Source organism: Lissotriton vulgaris, chromosome 6 (genome assembly GCF_964263255.1).
Source record: "Lissotriton vulgaris chromosome 6, aLisVul1.2, whole genome shotgun sequence".
Taxonomy (NCBI): domain Eukaryota; kingdom Metazoa; phylum Chordata; class Amphibia; order Caudata; family Salamandridae; genus Lissotriton; species Lissotriton vulgaris.
This window is the reverse complement of record NC_141694.1, coordinates 330,747,375-330,765,021: the sequence shown is the minus strand read 5'-3', so window position 1 is coordinate 330,765,021 and position 17,647 is coordinate 330,747,375. Positions and strand designations below refer to the sequence as shown.

At 43.3% G+C, this 17,647-nt stretch overlaps 1 protein-coding gene across 2 annotated transcripts in view; it reads left to right on the top strand.

Annotated features, from left to right (window-relative positions):
• ASAP2 (ArfGAP with SH3 domain, ankyrin repeat and PH domain 2) overlaps positions 1-17,647 on the top strand; it is a 1,186,778-nt gene that overhangs the window by 258,413 nt on the left and 910,718 nt on the right. For both annotated transcript variants that reach the window (XM_086926365.1, XM_086926364.1), the window contains exons 3-4: positions 794-939; positions 10,290-10,364. In XM_086926365.1, the coding sequence (XP_086782491.1) occupies positions 794-939; positions 10,290-10,364 (221 nt within the window). The remainder of the gene's footprint in view (positions 1-793; positions 940-10,289; positions 10,365-17,647) is intronic.

Here is a 17,647-nt window from a genome sequence, read left to right as displayed (position 1 = left end):
GGTATGGAAAGGTGGACACCCTCCTCCGGGAGTGGGACTGCTGTGGGAATCTATTCCTAAGGTGTGGAATCCACAGGCAGATGTATCCATCAGTAGAACAAGTTAATTACCTTCAGTAAAACTTTTTCTGGTGGATACAGTATCTGCCTATGGATTCCTCACTGACCCACCCTCCTCCCCGATGTCCACCCGTATATACCTTAAAGGTGTTTTTGTTTAACCTGATTGTTTAATATTTGATGTATCTGTCTGTTGCTCTTTGGCTTTCCTTTTAAATTTACACTATGTGTGGTTGTTGAAATTCGTGTACTGTGTATACTTTGAATATGTTGTCGGTTCACCCTTTCGCCGCGGAGGCACGGAAAAATGGGTGGAACTGACGTCATCACGCCGACCGTGCTTTCTTATGGCTCCGGTGATGTCATGCGGAGTCGTAAGCGGAGCTGTGACATTGTGACGTCCACGTCGGTGTAGAGAGCTAGGGAAACAATTCTTTAGAATGCTGGCGCAGGGGATATTCATAAGGTGAGGAATCCAAAGGCAGATACTATATCCGCCAGAAAAAGCGGTACCAAAGGTAAGTAACTTGTTTGTTTGACCCAGATAGTAATTTATACGAGTAAGATTCAGTTTTCAAGGGAACGTCTGGGGGGGAATGAGCATTACAGTTATTTATATATTGTGACTATTTTGAAGAAGCACGCTTAATTTCCAAACAGTAGGACTTTGCAAAAATGATAATTTCACAGCACTTCTCTTTTTAATGCCCACATTTGTTATCCCTCTTTTAAAGTTCATGTGGAAAATGAAGAACAGTATACCCAGGCACTGGAGAAATTTGGCAGTAATTGTGTCTGCAGAGACGATCCGGATCTAGGAACAGCTTTCTTGAAATTTTCTGTGTTCACAAAGGAGCTAACAGCACTTTTCAAAAATTTGGTGAGAACTAATAAATATTTATTTGACAAAGGGATAATTACTTATGTAAAATTAAGTATTCATGTTCCCGATCACCATAGTGTTTACATATGTACAAGCTAAGTTGTAGAATGATGATGGGGAACCATTATACTTAATGGACAGGATTAAGAAGTAGTTTTCTGTCTACATGATGTCATTTTCCATGCTCTTCTCATGTCCTTGCATTCAGTTCAGTCGATTATTGCAATGTTTTGGTTTCACACCAGGGTTCTGCTTGCTCTACAATAGCCGTAGCAAAACATTTTGGGAATCATCTGTTTTTATTAAGAAACAATCAAGCCATGTTGGTACACATTACCTTAATAAACATAACTACCACATTTTGTGCTATCCGACTAAAAAATGAAACCCCAAAAGCATGAATACGAAATGGGCATGCTTCGATTTGAATCCAAAATATGAGCAACTACGGAAAAGGAATGCAGAGCTGACGCAATAAAAGAAAGGGATAACATGGGAGCAGAATTAAATCTGCAAAAAACCCTGCCTTCTTTAGGGAACTTTCACAGAAACCATCAAAGCAGTGCAGATATGCACTGAATTTAGGGTATCAAAAAAAGGCCACTTGAGGCAACACTTATTACTTACCCGGCCACTCAGTTTTCAGTCACACTGGGTAGCCCCCAGATACTGCTAACCCATATCAGACCTTGTTTACTAGTGAAGATCTTTCGTCATAGCCAGAGTCTGCATGCACAAATCTGGGTACAGCAATAGCCTTTTGGTCCCCCACAGCGTCTCTTTTTCTTACACCACTGACCTTGGGGATCTTTCTTGTTCCAGGAATTTGACCACATAATAATTAAACAACAGGGGGTGGTGATGGACAGAGTCTCTGAATTAAGCAGAATACTCTCACCCAGTCAAGAGATCAGGGCTTAATCCAACACCGTTTTTTAGCTCACTGCACCATCCCAGCTCAGAACCTGGCTATATGCAAATTAGTCTGTCCCTGGGCCAGTGCATCATGGGAACAGGGCAAACCAAACTACCAAGCCAATTCTTTCACTGGGAAGGAAACAAGCTTCCGGGGACTGGTTTCTGGCATTTTAGCCGTCTTCGGCCCAGCTTGCTTGAATCCTGATGGTGCAATGAGCAAGGGACTCACGTCTGAGTATACCCTTCCACGGTTATGGTGGACAAAATAATTAAACAACAGGGGGTGGTGATGGACAGAGTCTCTGAATTAAGCAAAATACTCTCACCCAGTCAAGAGATCAGGGCTTAATCCAACACCGTTTTTTAGCTCACTGCACCATCCCAGCTCAGAACCTGGCTATATGCAAATTAGTCTGTCCCTGGCCCAGTGCATCATGGGAACAGGGCAAACCAAACTACCAAGCCAATTCTTTCACTGGGAAGGAAACAAGCTTCCGGGGACCGGTTTCTGGCATTTCAGCCGTCTTCGGCCCGGCTTGCTTGAATCCTGATGGTGCAATGAGCAAGGGATCACAGGCATCAAAGTAGCTCAAGAACTGGGTTTGAATCTGGTTTTGTTAAGTGAGAGCCTGTAGGCCTGTTTCACTGTATCACATTCTCAACCTGTTGTATGCCCAGAAGGTTGGCAAATATACTATGGAGATCATCCTCAAAGGTCTACGAATATATCTCTGCTGGAACTTCAGAGCTTGTATGTGGTACCCCTTTTTCGGGTTCTTAAGCATCCTCCTGTTAGTGTTTCATCTCCTGCCTCTGAAAACTAAGTGTGAGATCCAAGAAGTGGTGGAACGTTGGAGTCATCCCTGTTTGACATTAAGCACTTGAAAAAGTCACGGCATTGGACGTTGAGGCATACTATGACATCAAGGCACACAGACTTATATTTCTATTGAAAAACCTTCAGGGTTGCTCAGAAGGATAATGGGGAGGAGATTACTGGCTGCGTCTGACTCGGAGTACACTAGAGCATAATCTCCTCCCAGGTCTCTGCTTCCACTGGTTGTTCTGACTTTACCAACTCCTGTTACCCAACTTTCATGTCATCATCCAGCGATGACAACTCTTTCACCACCAGCACATTTGTATTCTCATCAACAAGTAGCTCCTCCAGTGCCACCTCCAAAACCATTGAGGACTTGGCCAGCCTGGTCAGCTTTGGCGCTTGTTGTTATCCACCCAGGATATCTCCATGACCTATGTATCTTCATAAACAATCAGCAAGATCACAATCAAGTTCAAGGGAGGGTCTCAGAGCCATTATTGTAACTCCAGTTGATCTATCCATACCTCATCTTCAAGTTGCTCATCTAGACCTAGGTGTCGATCTAGACCTCAATCACCTTCCTTCATGACTTCCTCTTCTTCTAGAGGAGTGCTTCCCAAACTATTTAGAACCACAACCCACTATTTAGTATGAAAAACGTATGCAACCCACCAAGCTTTAAAGACCGTGACGTGAGCAATTTTGTATGTAACTAAAGCATTGTGTGGTAGCGCATTATCATTTACAGACAGCACATCTTTCGTTGAAAGGGTCAGAAAATTTGCACGGACATACAGTTTTACTGATAAACCCATATTGCACACAAATGATAATGTGTGGTGATCCGGTTTCAGTGAATATTGTTTATGCATCACCTAGTAAATGGTCTTGAATTGTTATGATTGTATTAAAATCGTTGTTTCCATCACACTTCTGAAGTACAAAAAAAATGTCCTTCATTTTTGGTTGCCTAACTGCTGAATGTGTACAGTTCGTGTTTTTAAACATATATATTTTTTTTCAGACTTTTATATAGCCCGAACTTGACCCGAATCGGGTATCAGAGCGCTTTACATAGCACCAGTTGCATTACATGAGGACACATTCATTTTTTGTTAGGCATGGGTAGATTAAGTGATTTGCATAGAATGACAGGATGTTCCGCGTCATTGCCGAGACTCAAACCCAGTTCCCCAGATTCGAGGTCCACCGCCCTAGCCGTTAGGCCAACTCCTCTCCCTTCCTCATGTGGTAGAGACTTCTAGCTGCAGATTCCTTACCTTAGAATTATCCCTAGAGTCAGACTGGATTTGGGAAATGTTTGTGAGCAGTACCTCTGCGCACCAGTAGGAAGCATCAGTTAGCTCTGCTTGGTGTCTTTCGCACAGGAAGTGGCGTGTACAGTACCTATATGGACACCAACCCAGCGAGCTGACGCCCGTTCTTTTCAGTCAGGGCAGAACCGAAGAGAGCTATCCCTTGGTCATTTTTTGACTAAACGTTTTTTGCCTTTTGTCGAAGTGTTTTTAGAGATCTTCTGCTGGTGTGGCAGGGATGTCATACCAGAAGACCTACTTCAAGCCCTGCGGTGCCTGCCACCAACTGATGTCGGTGACCAACCTGCATCTTAGATACCTTTGGTGCCTCAGTCATGATCCGAAGACCTTCTTTGATTGCCATGCCATGAACCCGAAGGCCTTGAAGGAGTGCTCCCTCAAGCTCCTGGTTACTCAACTTGCAACGCTACGACAATTTCAATCCTGGTCGAAAGGAAGTTCCTGGGAGCGATCACGGAGCCTGAAACCTTTGTTGCACTCGAGTTCGTTGGGCCACTCTGGTAAGTCCCATCGTAAGAAGTGCAAGAAGTCAAAGAGGTCTGTATCGCCTCCAGACTATGGTGGACCTCTTGCATTTGCTGGGGTTTACTATCAACCTGCAGAAGTTACACTGGACTCCTTCTCAGACGCTCCCTTTCTTCTGAGCTGTTGTTTACATGGTGCAGTTTCGGGTCTGTTCTCCCAAACTGCGAATCCAGGGTATTCAGGCTATGATATCGATGTTTCGGCCTCTATCCTGGATTTCTGGGAGACTGACTCTGAGGCTGCTAGACCTCATGGCCTCCTGCTGGCAACACATACCTGCTGACATATGCGGCTCAGCAGTGGGACCTGAAGTTCCAGTGGGAGCACCATCAGGAAAATCTCTCCCACTTGGTCAAGATATTGAAGGGAAGTGCAAGAGATCTGCAGCGGTAGATTACAATCCGCAGTTAGGTCAGCAGCAGAACTCTTTCTTCTTAAACCAGATTTGACAGTGGTAACTGATGCGTCACTCCTGGGATGAGATGGCCATCCGGGAGAGGTGGAGATCAGAGGTCTCTGGCGGAATCCAGACTCCATATCAAACTATTAGATCTCTGGTAGATCCGACTGGCATTAAACGCCTTTCTACCCTCCATCAAGGGCAGGCTAGTGCAGGTGTTCACGGACAACCCCACCGCCATGTGGTACTGCAACTAGTAAGGGAGGGTGGGGCTGTGGACCCTTTGTCAAGAGGCCCTGCATCCCTCGACTTTGCTGGAAAATCAGGGCATTTCCTAGTGGGCTCTCTGAACACTCAGGCGGACAAACTAACCAAATGATACACAAATGGCGTCTACTTCCGGAAATGGCACAGGTCTTTTTCAGCAGTGGGGAGAGCCTTGGTTTGATCTGTTCTCCACCACTGAGACCCCATAATGCCAGCAGATCTGCACGCGGGAGTTTCCAAGGCAGCTTTCGCTTGGACAAGTGTTGAGCTCAGGCCTCCTGTATGCCTTTCCGCCCATACCAGTCCTGGACAGAGTTCTTATGAAGATCAGGAATGCCCGGAGTCACGTCATTCTGGTGGTTTCGGACTGGCTCAGAGAATTTGGTATCCCGAGCTGTGGAACATAGCCTTCGGTCCTCCGATCAGGCTTCCCCTTCGGTACAATCACCTCTCATTTCAGAATAATCAATAGTAATGTAATGTGACGCATGACAATCATGATTGTATAATGATAAAATAGAACACAACAATGAGTAATATAGCTACTAAAGCATGAGACTCTATCCCAGTGGATCAGCCATTTATAGTGCATCAGATCTATACATCTGAATAACAGGAATTGTAGTTGTCATGTAGAAGGTGTGCGAAAGCATCACTTTGGGTACTATGCTTTTATTGTTGTGGAAATATGTGATCACTTATCAGTATCATAATAGCATCAGATACGATCTACAATGCAATACATTAAACGTATGATAGCATTAAGATATAAAATGAATGAAATTACCCTGTGACTAGTGTCTTTAAAATGATAATGTGCTGCAAAAAAGTAACAACCCGAAAATGATATGTATTATAAATTAGTTTGAAATTATTATTCTGTGACAATTTAAACAGAACAGAATTGTGAAACGTTTTAAAGTTTTAATTTGTTTACAAAACTACATTCCAATTCACTTTCTTCTATGTTTATGCACCATGCGTCCTATGTGAGACTCTTAAAATACTCGAGTAACAAACTATGGTCATGGGATCAAGATCCTGTGTGAGGTCGAGACACATCTTTTTGCCTCTGCCTGAATAAACACTTTCGTGAAAAACCAAACTGGCGTAGCTCTTTGTCTGACCACAAGTGGTACAAATTTCGTTGTGATGTGATATATATATATATATAGAGATATATAGAGATATATAGATATATATCATTACTTGAATGATTCATTGGCCGAGTAAGATTCCGTTTATCATATTCGAGATATATATATATATATATATATATATATATATATATATATATATATATATATATATATATATATATATATATATATATATATATATTACCTACTGGCGGTCGCCAGTAGGTATATATAGTTAGGATTTTTTCCCTATGGCATTTCTGAAAATTCTATGTCTAATAACTTTGGCGTTTGTGGACGGAATCGGCTGAAATTTTCAGGAAAATGGCACATTTTGTTTCTGAGCAGCTCCTGGAAATTTGGGGGGGGTTCGTCAAGGGGGGCCGAGAAAAAAAGGGGGTCCCAAAACGCGTTTTTCCCATGTTAATTTCCATAGGGCGGTTGGACTCACTTTTAGCCCGAACGGCTGAATGGATTTCCACGAAACTTGGCAAAATTGTAGGGACTGTTAGCCCGATGTGCCTTTGCTAGGTCTCAATTTATGTGCTTCAGTGGATTTTGAGAAATTAACGTTTAAATCAAGATATATATCTGTAACAGCGCTCCGGGCAGCGATCCGGTTAGCGAACTTTTCGCGTATCGGAACTTTGCGATGCGAAGCTGATTGGCCCTCCGGTGTCTGTCAACATTCTAAACAGTCCGGAGCGGCCGCCATCTTGTCTCTCGGTAGGATCGAGAGACAAGAGGAGGCCAAAACAAAGGGGGAAATGAAGGAAAGGGGGCAAGGTAGACCCCTTCTGACCCCCTAGGATTGATGAGGGGGATATTATAGAGCCACGCGGGGCCCCAAAAAAAAAAAAATCCGATTTTTTCGCAGTAGAGACGCGTCTTGGTAAGCGAACCGGGCAGCTAACCGGGAAGCTAACCGGCAGTGTAACGGGAGTCTGAGGAGCAGCTGATTGGCTGTCAACATTGTAAACAGTCCGGAGCGGCCGCCATCTTGTCTCTCGGTAGGATCAAGAGACAAGAGGAGACCAAAACAAAGGGGGAAATGAAGGAAAGAGGGCAAGGTAGACCCCTTCTGACCCCATAGGATTGATGAGGGGGATATTATAAAACCACGCGGGGCCCAAAAAAAAAAAAAATCCTGAGGAGTAGCTGATTGGCTGTCAACATTGTAAACAGTCCAGAGCGGCCGCCATCTTGTCTCTCGGTAGGATCGAGAGACAAGAGGTGGAAAAAAAAAAGGTGTAAATGAATGAAAGGGGTAAGGCAGACCCCTCCTGAACCCCTAGGATTGATGAGGGGGCAATTAAAGTTCCCTGCGGGGCAAAAGAAAAAATAAATTGCGATTTTTCGCGGTAAAGGTGCTTCCTGGTACGTTAACCGGGCAGCTAACCGGCAGCGTAACGGGAGTCCGACATATTGTGTTTTTTGAACGTTTGTGATATGTGCACGTGTGGATTTTGTCTAATTAAGGTTAAAAAAATATATATATATCTTTAAGCGTGTTCTGGCGCGCTTACGTTTTGGGTTTGGTTTGCGCTGCAGAGACGATACGTCACGGTTATGCGATGCATCATGAGGCGTCTCACGGGCTACGTGATACGTCACTTAATAAAGAATATATTTTACAGCTATAGATATTAGCTTTTAAAAAACCAATGAAATTCACAGAAAAAACCATAGGTTATAGACCATATATAGTTAGGAATTTGCATTTACAAAACCTTGAAAATTCACTGAAAAAACCATAGGTTACAGACCATATATAGTTAGGGATTAGCATTTAAAAAACCTTATTTTATTTGCACAAAACCATTGAAATTCCATATATAGTTAGTTGCACTAACTATATATCGCGGACCCGCAATCCACTGCTAATGATGTCACATATTACATCATTCATGACATGGTCAGTGACATCACTGATGACATCACTGATGACATCTCAAATGACATCACTGATGATATCACTGATGACAACACCCAGTGACTGTATGTTTCTGTAAAGTTAAAATATGTCTTACATATTGAAGAATGAGTGGATGTATAAGTGTCTGGATGAAGGATTTAGTAGGTGCATGACTGACTGTATGAGAGAATGATTAAATGTGTCTCACTGAGTGTATGGGTTAGTGATTAAAGTGTCTTAATTTGGCAATCATTATTTATGTTGTTCTGTAAACTGCTGCATGTTTAAATCAGTAGCTATATCAGTAACTATATGGGTTATTGAATGGTTGCCCAAGTATTTGTATGGGAGACTGAGTATGTGTGTGGGTGGCTGGGAGGTGTATAACTCTGTGCATAGATGTGTGAGCAGTTGATTCCCTAGGTGTATGGGTTCAAAAGTGCATGTAGAAACAGCTGTATGGACAGTTGACTGTGTGCATGAGTATATTGGTGAGTGAATGGATATCTCAGTGCTACATGTCAAAGTAAGTACATATGTAAAACACACTCCATGTGAGAGTTGACATATATAAATAACTGAACATAAGAGCCAGTGAATGTGTGAGTGGCTGTATGAATCATTGTGAACTTGTATCAAGGATTGTATAAGAGAGTAAATATGTTTTACTATACGTTTGAATAAGTAAGGTGTGTATAACTGTATAGTTGAGGAAATGGAGATGTGATTGATTCTTTGCATGACTGAGTAACTCCATGGATGTGTGACAGTCTGTGAGTGCCTGTTTACACTGAGTGTATCTAAGGTTATATTAGAGTCTGAAGATGTATTATCACATAAATGATATCATCAGTGATGTAATCAGTAATGTCAAATGAGATGTCAGTGATGTCATCAGTGATGTCATTTGAGATGTCATCAGTGATGTCATTTGAGATGTCATCAGTGATGTCATCAGTGATGTCACTGACCATGTCATGAATGATGTAATATGTGACATCAGAGAGTAAATATGTTTTACTATACGTTTGAATAAGTAAGGTGTGTATAACTGTATAGTTGAGGAAATGGAGATGTGATTGATTCTTTGCATGACTGAGTAACTCCATGGATGTGTGACAGTCTGTGAGTGCCTGTTTACACTGAGTGTATCTAAGGTTATATTAGAGTCTGAAGATGTATTATCACATAAATGATATCATCAGTGATGTAATCAGTAATGTCAAATGAGATGTCAGTGATGTCATCAGTGATGTCATTTGAGATGTCATCAGTGATGTCATTTGAGATGTCATCAGTGATGTCATCAGTGATGTCACTGACCATGTCATGAATGATGTAATATGTGACATCATTAGCAGTGGATTGCGGGTCCGCGATATATAGTTAGTGCAACTAACTATATATGGAATTTCAATGGTTTTGTGCAAATAAAATAAGGTTTTTTAAATGCTAATCCCTAACTATATATGGTCTATAACCTATGGTTTTTTCAGTGAATTTTCAAGGTTTTGTAAATGCAAATTCCTAACTATATATGGTCTATAACCTATGGTTTTTTCTGTGAATATATATATATATATATATATATATATATATTGGCAAAACTCAGAAACCCCAAAGCTCCCGGGTTTCAAGGAATGAGAGCACTCAAAGCAAATGTGGCGTAGGTCAGCCAAGTCTTTATTCATTAAACTCCCTCGGTAGTCAGTTAGCAAACGCGTTTCGGCGTTTCCGCCTTCGTCAGTGTCAAAAAAAAAAAAAAAAATATATATATATATATATATATATATATATATCTATATCTATATCGATATATCACCCAGCCTAAGTAATAATAATGAGGCAATATATTTGTATTACTTACTTTTTTTATTTACATACGTGTATGTTTATATATATTGCATTGAAGAGATCTAAGCCATTTGTATTTTTAAAGTCATTTTTAAACCTTTATTGTGTTGACTAAGTCCATGAAATTTTCATACTGTTTAATTTATTTCATTTGTTTTTTCTATTGTAGATTCAGAATATGAACAACATAATCACTTTTCCACTGGACAGTTTGCTGAAGGGAGATTTAAAAGGAGTAAAAGGGGTAGGTGATGTTGAAACGTGGGATATTTAAAAGTTTTCTTCCATGGCATGTTTTGGGTTATTATAGGTGTATGGTTAATATACAAAAATGTTTTCACAGGGCAGAGTCGAAAGCTACAGTTTTTATGTATTGACAAAACTTAGAACCTGATGTGCTAAAGGTTTTGAGGTCACAAAACCCACTGTACTGAAAATCTGAGATGTTTTAGCCGCAGACTCCCAGACGCAATGTGCTATAGGTAAATTGACAGTCAGTAATTTCTTTTAGACTGTCAGTGTGGACGAAGGGGTTTTCCACTTTTTGAGAATGCTAATGGCTTGTTTCCTCCACAATTGTAGTCAGAAATTATTGATGCCATGAGGGACAGCATCCATCTTGTCAATGTTTCTATGGGCACAGGTAGGAATATACATTGGTGCAGGAGTCTGCAGCATACTCTGCCCCCTGCCATTCACTGAATGCCTATTTTATTTTTCCATTGCAAAGGGACTGCAAGAAGTGCATGGATGAGGTTTGCAGCCAGCCCTTCACCACGGATCCCAGCCTAAGTAGTAGTAGTAATGAGGCGATTTTCAGGTTTTCCCAACCTGTCTTTTTTCACATTTTTACAATCTAGGAGTTTATAATATAAGGGCTGAGCACATCTCTCACATCGCAAAGAGAGAGACTGGTCGTAGCCGAATGCAAAAGTGGTCGGCATTCAGCCTAGGACATTCAGATGATTACTCAGCTTCACACCTGATGGACAACGCCAGAGGTATTTCTCTTTTAGGTCTGGTAGTACAAGAACAACCGAATACCCCAGGGAAACTTATTGGAAATCTATTTTTGTTGATGCTACAAATACTGCTTAACATAGACTGTTTAGTGTCCCAGATCTTGACCTCTTCTTAGTGTAACATGGTAAAGGACGCTGGGCCCTTAACCACCACAAAGGGGCATGTTTCTTCCAGGAACTGGTGGCCGGACTCTCTTGGGGACTGCCCTCTTCCCTCCAACGCGGCTGGGAATCTGGGGGTCCTGATTGATACCAATCTCTCCTTCGACCTTCAGGTCAGTAGGACTGTGTCCACCTGCTGCGGTATCATCAGGACCCTCAGGAAGATTGGATCTTATCTTTCTCCTGAGGCGAGGAAGCAGGCCACTGTGGCCTTGGTCCTGTCAAGGCTCGACTATTGTAACGCATTGTATGCAGGCATGAATAAGAATCTAATTTACCCCCTACAGATGATTCAGAATGCCGCTGCTAGGTTGGTTCTAAATCTCCCCAGGCGTTCATCTGCATCCACAGCCAGGAAAGACCTTCATTGGCTTCCTGTCCAGTCTAGGATTGCCTTCAAACTTCTCTGTCTCGCCCATGGTGCTATCCATGGTTCGGGACCAGAAGGTATCAGGTCTCTTCTTGTCCCTTATCTCCCAGGCAGAGCCCTTCGATCTTCCTCCAAAAATCTTCTCCTAATTCCCAGATTTTCTAAGACTAAATGGGGAGGTAGAGCCTTTTCCATCTTGGCTCCTAAACTTTGGAACTCCCTTCCCCCTGCTTTGGTAGGGCAATCATCCTTTCTACTATTCCGAAAGAAGTTGAAAAGCCTGCTTTTTCGAGAGGCCTATCTCTAACCATGGACCCGGTGACCCGAGACTGTCATTTAATACATGCTTTGTCTGGCGCCTTGATGCCCTTGGGCTAAGTTGGGCCCTATAAATTGCCTTTCATTCATTCATTCATTCATGAGTGGGGCTCAGACTTACAAGTTAAGGAAGTTCTTGTATTGAATGTAATCATGCCTCCACTAGGAATCCCTATATTTGGTGGTGCGGGTGGTTGTGAGGGGGAAGGTCAGTTGAGAGGGACCTAAAGGGAAAGTTAAAATGTACCTACTAATCAACCAGTTATTTTATTAGTTTTGCTGTATGATATGGTTGAAAGTCAGAAACATGGGGTTATAGTTAACCCAAACAGTAAATAGACCTGTACCAGCACCTGTCTAGTGCCTTTGTCCAGTCCTATAAATTACCAAGAATAAGTGCCATGCGAGTTTCCCCAGGGTATTCTGTAGTTTTGTTTATAATACTAAAAGGAGGAAATACCCTTGTAGATTTTCCTCCTCTGTGGAATATGCAACTCCTAGCTCCATAAACACCGAAAACAGTTTTAATAAGATCATTCCAGAAAGCACATCTCAACAAGCAATTTACCATGCGAGGTAAAGGAACACTGCCTGAGTCTGTATGCAGTGTTCTGGGATAAACAGGCCATCTGTATTGCAATGTTGTTTCTCAGGAGTGTCAGGTTGTTTCATGTCACATCTGAATTGCTTATTCGTTTTTGTTTTGTTTCTTGATATTCTGATCCTGCATTTGCAATTGGTCGAACAAAATTGCTGCACTCAGAATGCAAAAAATAAAGAACTGAACCAACTATTCATACATGGCATTGGATAGCCTGAAATTTCTGGATTTGTCTATAGATTCTTGTCCTGCCATGTGATTTCGAGCATATTTTTTGAAGGCCGTGGATTTCACCAAGGTATGAAATCCACTGTGTAAATGATCAAGAAATGCAGCTATTTTGTATTTGGTATTCATTATTGTGTTTGTAAGAACAACTTCAATGATACATGGCAATGAAGTGCCCTTTACTTGAAAGTTCAAAGGGCATTAACCTCCACTGTACTTCAAAGACAAACTTGAGGCTTGGACTTCCCTTTTAAGGAAAACAACATCTTCATAACATTTATGTTACCCCTAGATCTGTATTTTTGGATCAAGTTAGCCTGGTACACTGAAGAAGCAGTAAAGTATTTCCTTTGCTGGAAACTACATAACTGATTCCCAATCAAAAGTCCTTACCCCACACCTGATCCTTTTTCCCATCTACTCCAGCATTAGCTTCACTACATGTGCAGAGGTTATTCCTCTTATTTGAATTCAGCATTGCAGGGTCCTCAGTGCTAGTCACAAATGTAGGATGGTCCAATCAATATTTGAAACCGGCGAAGGGTTGGCGTGGCCTAGAAGGTGACTGAGTCAGTCACTCGGCTCCGTGATCTGTGCAGTTTTTTCCCTACAAGTATCCTGATCTTTCATGGCTAGAACCCCTGCCGCCAGCATCACCCGCCAGAAGTCCTGAAAGACTGGGAAGCGTGAATAGGGCTGTTGGCTGTTGCTGTGCGAGTTCGGCTGCTGTTTCCATGATGCAGACAGGGCATAGGAGGTTCCAACTGCTGAAGCAGAGGACGGAGAGACACAAGATGAGACCAAGCTCCTGAACTCGTTGGTTGGCCTGCCTGCTGGAGCTTGCTGATACCCTACTGCCCCAGGCTCATCATCTCGGCCCCAGGAAAACTGCAGAACATTGGAAAGACTGGTGCTGCCTGGTCCGGCCTGTGCTGCAGAACACTGGGAGTGACGCCGGGCTCTGCTGAGGTCTCCTTGAAGAACAGTAGCGATCAGAGGGTGGCGTATAGCCAGGAATGTGGCAGCAGGTCCCCCCTGCCCCCCTCCCAAATAAAAAGCAGACCAGTCGCCCTTCCTCCGTTACAGGTACACTGAGGGCCCCCCACTGGGACCTGGGTGAACAGTCACAAAGACCCACTTGGGGGACAGGTTTCAATGCAGGATTCCCTGTGTCAGCTTTTGCTGCATTTTTAATTTTGGAAAGTCTTCCTTTTATATGGTACACAGACAACATCGAAGCACCTAGGTGAAAGATATTGTTAAATAACAATATTAACTTCTAAACTTCCCCTAGGAGAGCGAGAAACATGAAGGAAAAGGTGCATGTTATACCAAAAATGCATAAGCTGAGACCGCATGCACTGCTGCTTTAAGGAGCCTATTTATTCCATTTCCCAGTATGCACTGTACTGGCAGTTTGCTTTAAAGCCTTTTTTTGCTTTCTCATGTTGAGCAAATCTTGGAGCACTTCAAGGTTTCCACTTCCATTTTTGTTATGAGGAATTTTCTTCAAGTTGTAAAAATGTTCACCTTCATTCAACATTTAAAACATCTGTGAGCATTCCCCTTAATTTTTAAGAGATTTTGTCTCTCAATATGCCCTGACATTTTGTACAGTGTCCCTTCTCTGTGTGGGCTGTCTACCCTATTCCCATTGTGTGAAGGAGTGCACATTTTGTCAAAAGATGACACAAAGTGCCCTGAAGGATCAAGAGGGAATTAACCTATGAGGAAAGCTGAACAATCTTAGGGCAGAGCAATAATAAACCGAAAAAGCCATAGAGGTGTCCCCCTCTACTGAGTATGTGTCCTCTTGTGAAAAGGACTTGCACAGAGGAAGATGTAAAGAAAGTAAGCAGAAGAGACATCACCACCACCACCGCTCCAGGCTCTCCTGCCACACCGGAGAGCACAGTTCGAGGTTGACCTCACAACAAGGCTCGGCACTTACACTCTCTCCATAGAGGAGTTTCACATCAGCATCACTGTGGTTGACTCGAGTATCATCGTCAGCGATATCTATATCAATAAGATCTTCATCAAGGCATTGATTACTACCAACAGACACTCCTTTGTCACCTACATTTCCTGGAAAGATGATTCCAGAGGAGGTCACTATTCAAGAACCTCTTGAATCATTAAGACTTCCACCAAGGCAGTTGTGGTGCTAAGGAGCATTTTTCAGTGTCTCCCAGGTTTAACACACCACCATAACCTTCTCCACCATCTCCGTACTGAGTGCCTCCTCGTACTACACCGAAGGTATGCTGGAGAAAGAATGCTGTAAATTTCTTCTTCCTCTTCAAGGCACCACTAATTCATACGAATCATATACTCTGACTACGCCAGTAGCATCTCCTGTGGGCACACCTCCGATATATAATTTTGGTACTTTTCAGAACGTCTTGCTAAGGGGAAAAGCAAAATTAAGCATTGAGGTGGAAGCTCCTCAGATTGCGGTCTCTCTTATATTGGAGACTATACAACCAGGAGTCTGTCCTGGGTCCCTACAGCCATTGGCTCTAGGGTTCACAGAGCTATCTGAGTAAAGGTTCCTGGTCCCAGCTACCATCAAATCCGCCACTCCTAGATTCATGAAATAATACAAATCCTTGGATCAGGATCCAATCTATTTGAGTCAAGAAACTAAGCCCAATTCTGTTATAATTTCAGAACTGAGAAAAAGACATGCTTACACTTAAGAAACTTCTGCCCCATCTAAGAGAGAAAGCAAATAGATTCTTCAGGACAAGAAATTTGTGGCTCAGCAGCTATACCCTTTAAGACGGCAAGCACCTCTGACTTGTTGGAAACGTAAGATAGAGCCTTGTGGGAGGCATTCATTTTTTTTGTAGATGATTTGACAAGAGCTATGTGACAGGTCTTTTGTTCAGGAAGGACAACTAGTATTTAATCACATCTTAAGTGTAGACAATGATTCAGGAGACCTGGCTGCCTCAGTTCTACCATGGTGTCTCCCTACGTCATGCGTTCTGGCTTGTATTAACAACTTTGAATTCAGATGCTAAGTTTAAGATCACAAATCTGTTATTTACTGAAGCTGTCCTCTTTGGTTCTCACACCAATGATGAAATTGAAAGGATGAAAAAAAGAGAAGAGATTTTTAAGGTTTGGAGGAGAAGAAATTTTACCATTCCCAGTACAGGTACAGGGGCACAAAGTATCATCAAAAACAGATGCATCTGCGGCGTGGCCTGACCATCTAAGATGGTGGGCACAGCTTCATAAAGCTCCAACCAGTTCCCATAATCTGCCCATAATCCTATGAAACTGGATCATTTTACACCCAATGTTTTGCCGATCCGTTTGATCCCACACCTGGGAAGCAGTGGAAAAGTCTCTGCTCCCCACCAGAGAGACGAACCAGCCTGTGGGTCTGAAACCGGGTCCTGAGTGTGGCATTATCTGATTGGCAGTGGTCTTCCCAGAAGGGTAGAGGCACGACAAGTCTTCCCTGCCACTCTGGGACAGGAGCAGTGTGCTAGTGCTCACTGAGGGGATGCATAGGGGTACAGGGCAGGATGGGACTGGTGGCCAAGAGTTAGGAGGCTGTGTGATCTCCTTCTTACCCACTCCCCCCCCCTCCTCTACTGGTTTGATCTGGGTTAGGGGGGTGGGTCTTGGGAGTTGGCCGAGCCCTTTCCATTTCCAGACTCCGGTGGCACTACAGCCTCCGCTCTTTATGGTCCGGACAAGGGACAGCTGAGTTGAGACCTCTATCTTTGCATCCTTTCAGTAAATGGGCCCAAAACACCAGCCATGCAAATAACTGACACACAGGCCCTCTGGGCCCGAGATCTGGTGCCACCACAGCTCTGCACTGAACCTGGTAGGGGCCCCACTGAAACCTGCTGGTTTTGAGTCCTGAGGACAGCTTGCTAGCCACCCACCAATCCCCTGCTCTTGAAGCAACAACTTCCACACCACTTGGCACCGTTGATGTCTTCCCCCCCCCCCCCCCCCCCCCCCCCAGCTGACAAGCACAAGTGCAGCCCTGGAGGCTGCACCTGAACCCATTGACATGGTGAAAAGGGGTTGGTGGCCTCCTCTCAGGGGAAGATTGAATGATTTACGAAGCTGGGTGAGACCCAGGCAGTGGCTCGAAGTGAAGTGGGTGGCATAGACCAGATGAACTAGGAAGGAGACCCCTCGCTAAGAGCAAACTCCTACATCTTATACGAGAATTTAGAGTGGCTGTTGAGGTAAGGATGGATGGGATGGAGTCTTCTATCTCGCTGTTGGGTCAAGACCTCTGCAGAGTGTCAGAATGCATGGTAGGTTGAAATTAGGGTCTCCTCAGTGGAAGATGACTTGCGTCTCCTTACAAAAGACTTTTCTATACTCTGAGAAATAGCTTTGCAACTGGAACCATGAACAAAGGATGGCGGCTGAGGAAAGATCTAGGCTGCACAACTTGCCCCTATTAGAGCTCCCGGAAGATTTGAATGAGATGCACCCCGAAAACCCCTTCTCCAAGTGGTTCAAGTCTTGGGTATAGGGGAAGGACCTGTTTTCAGCACACATGATCCTCCCTGCTAAACACCCCCCTGGTGCCACACCCCGCCCTGTCATACTGCGTATTCTGAGTTTTCTGGACAGGGGCGCTATTTTTAGGGTAGCTTATGCCCAACAAAATCTCCTACTACAATCTGCCAGAGTAATGATTTTCACGGATTACACTGCCAGGGTCCAACAACAGTGTAAAACCTTTGCTTCTGTAACAGTTAAAGTGAGAGCAATGCATGTTACCTATGTGCTCTTGGCAGCCCACCAACATAAGGTCCACTTCTTCGCCATGGCTGATG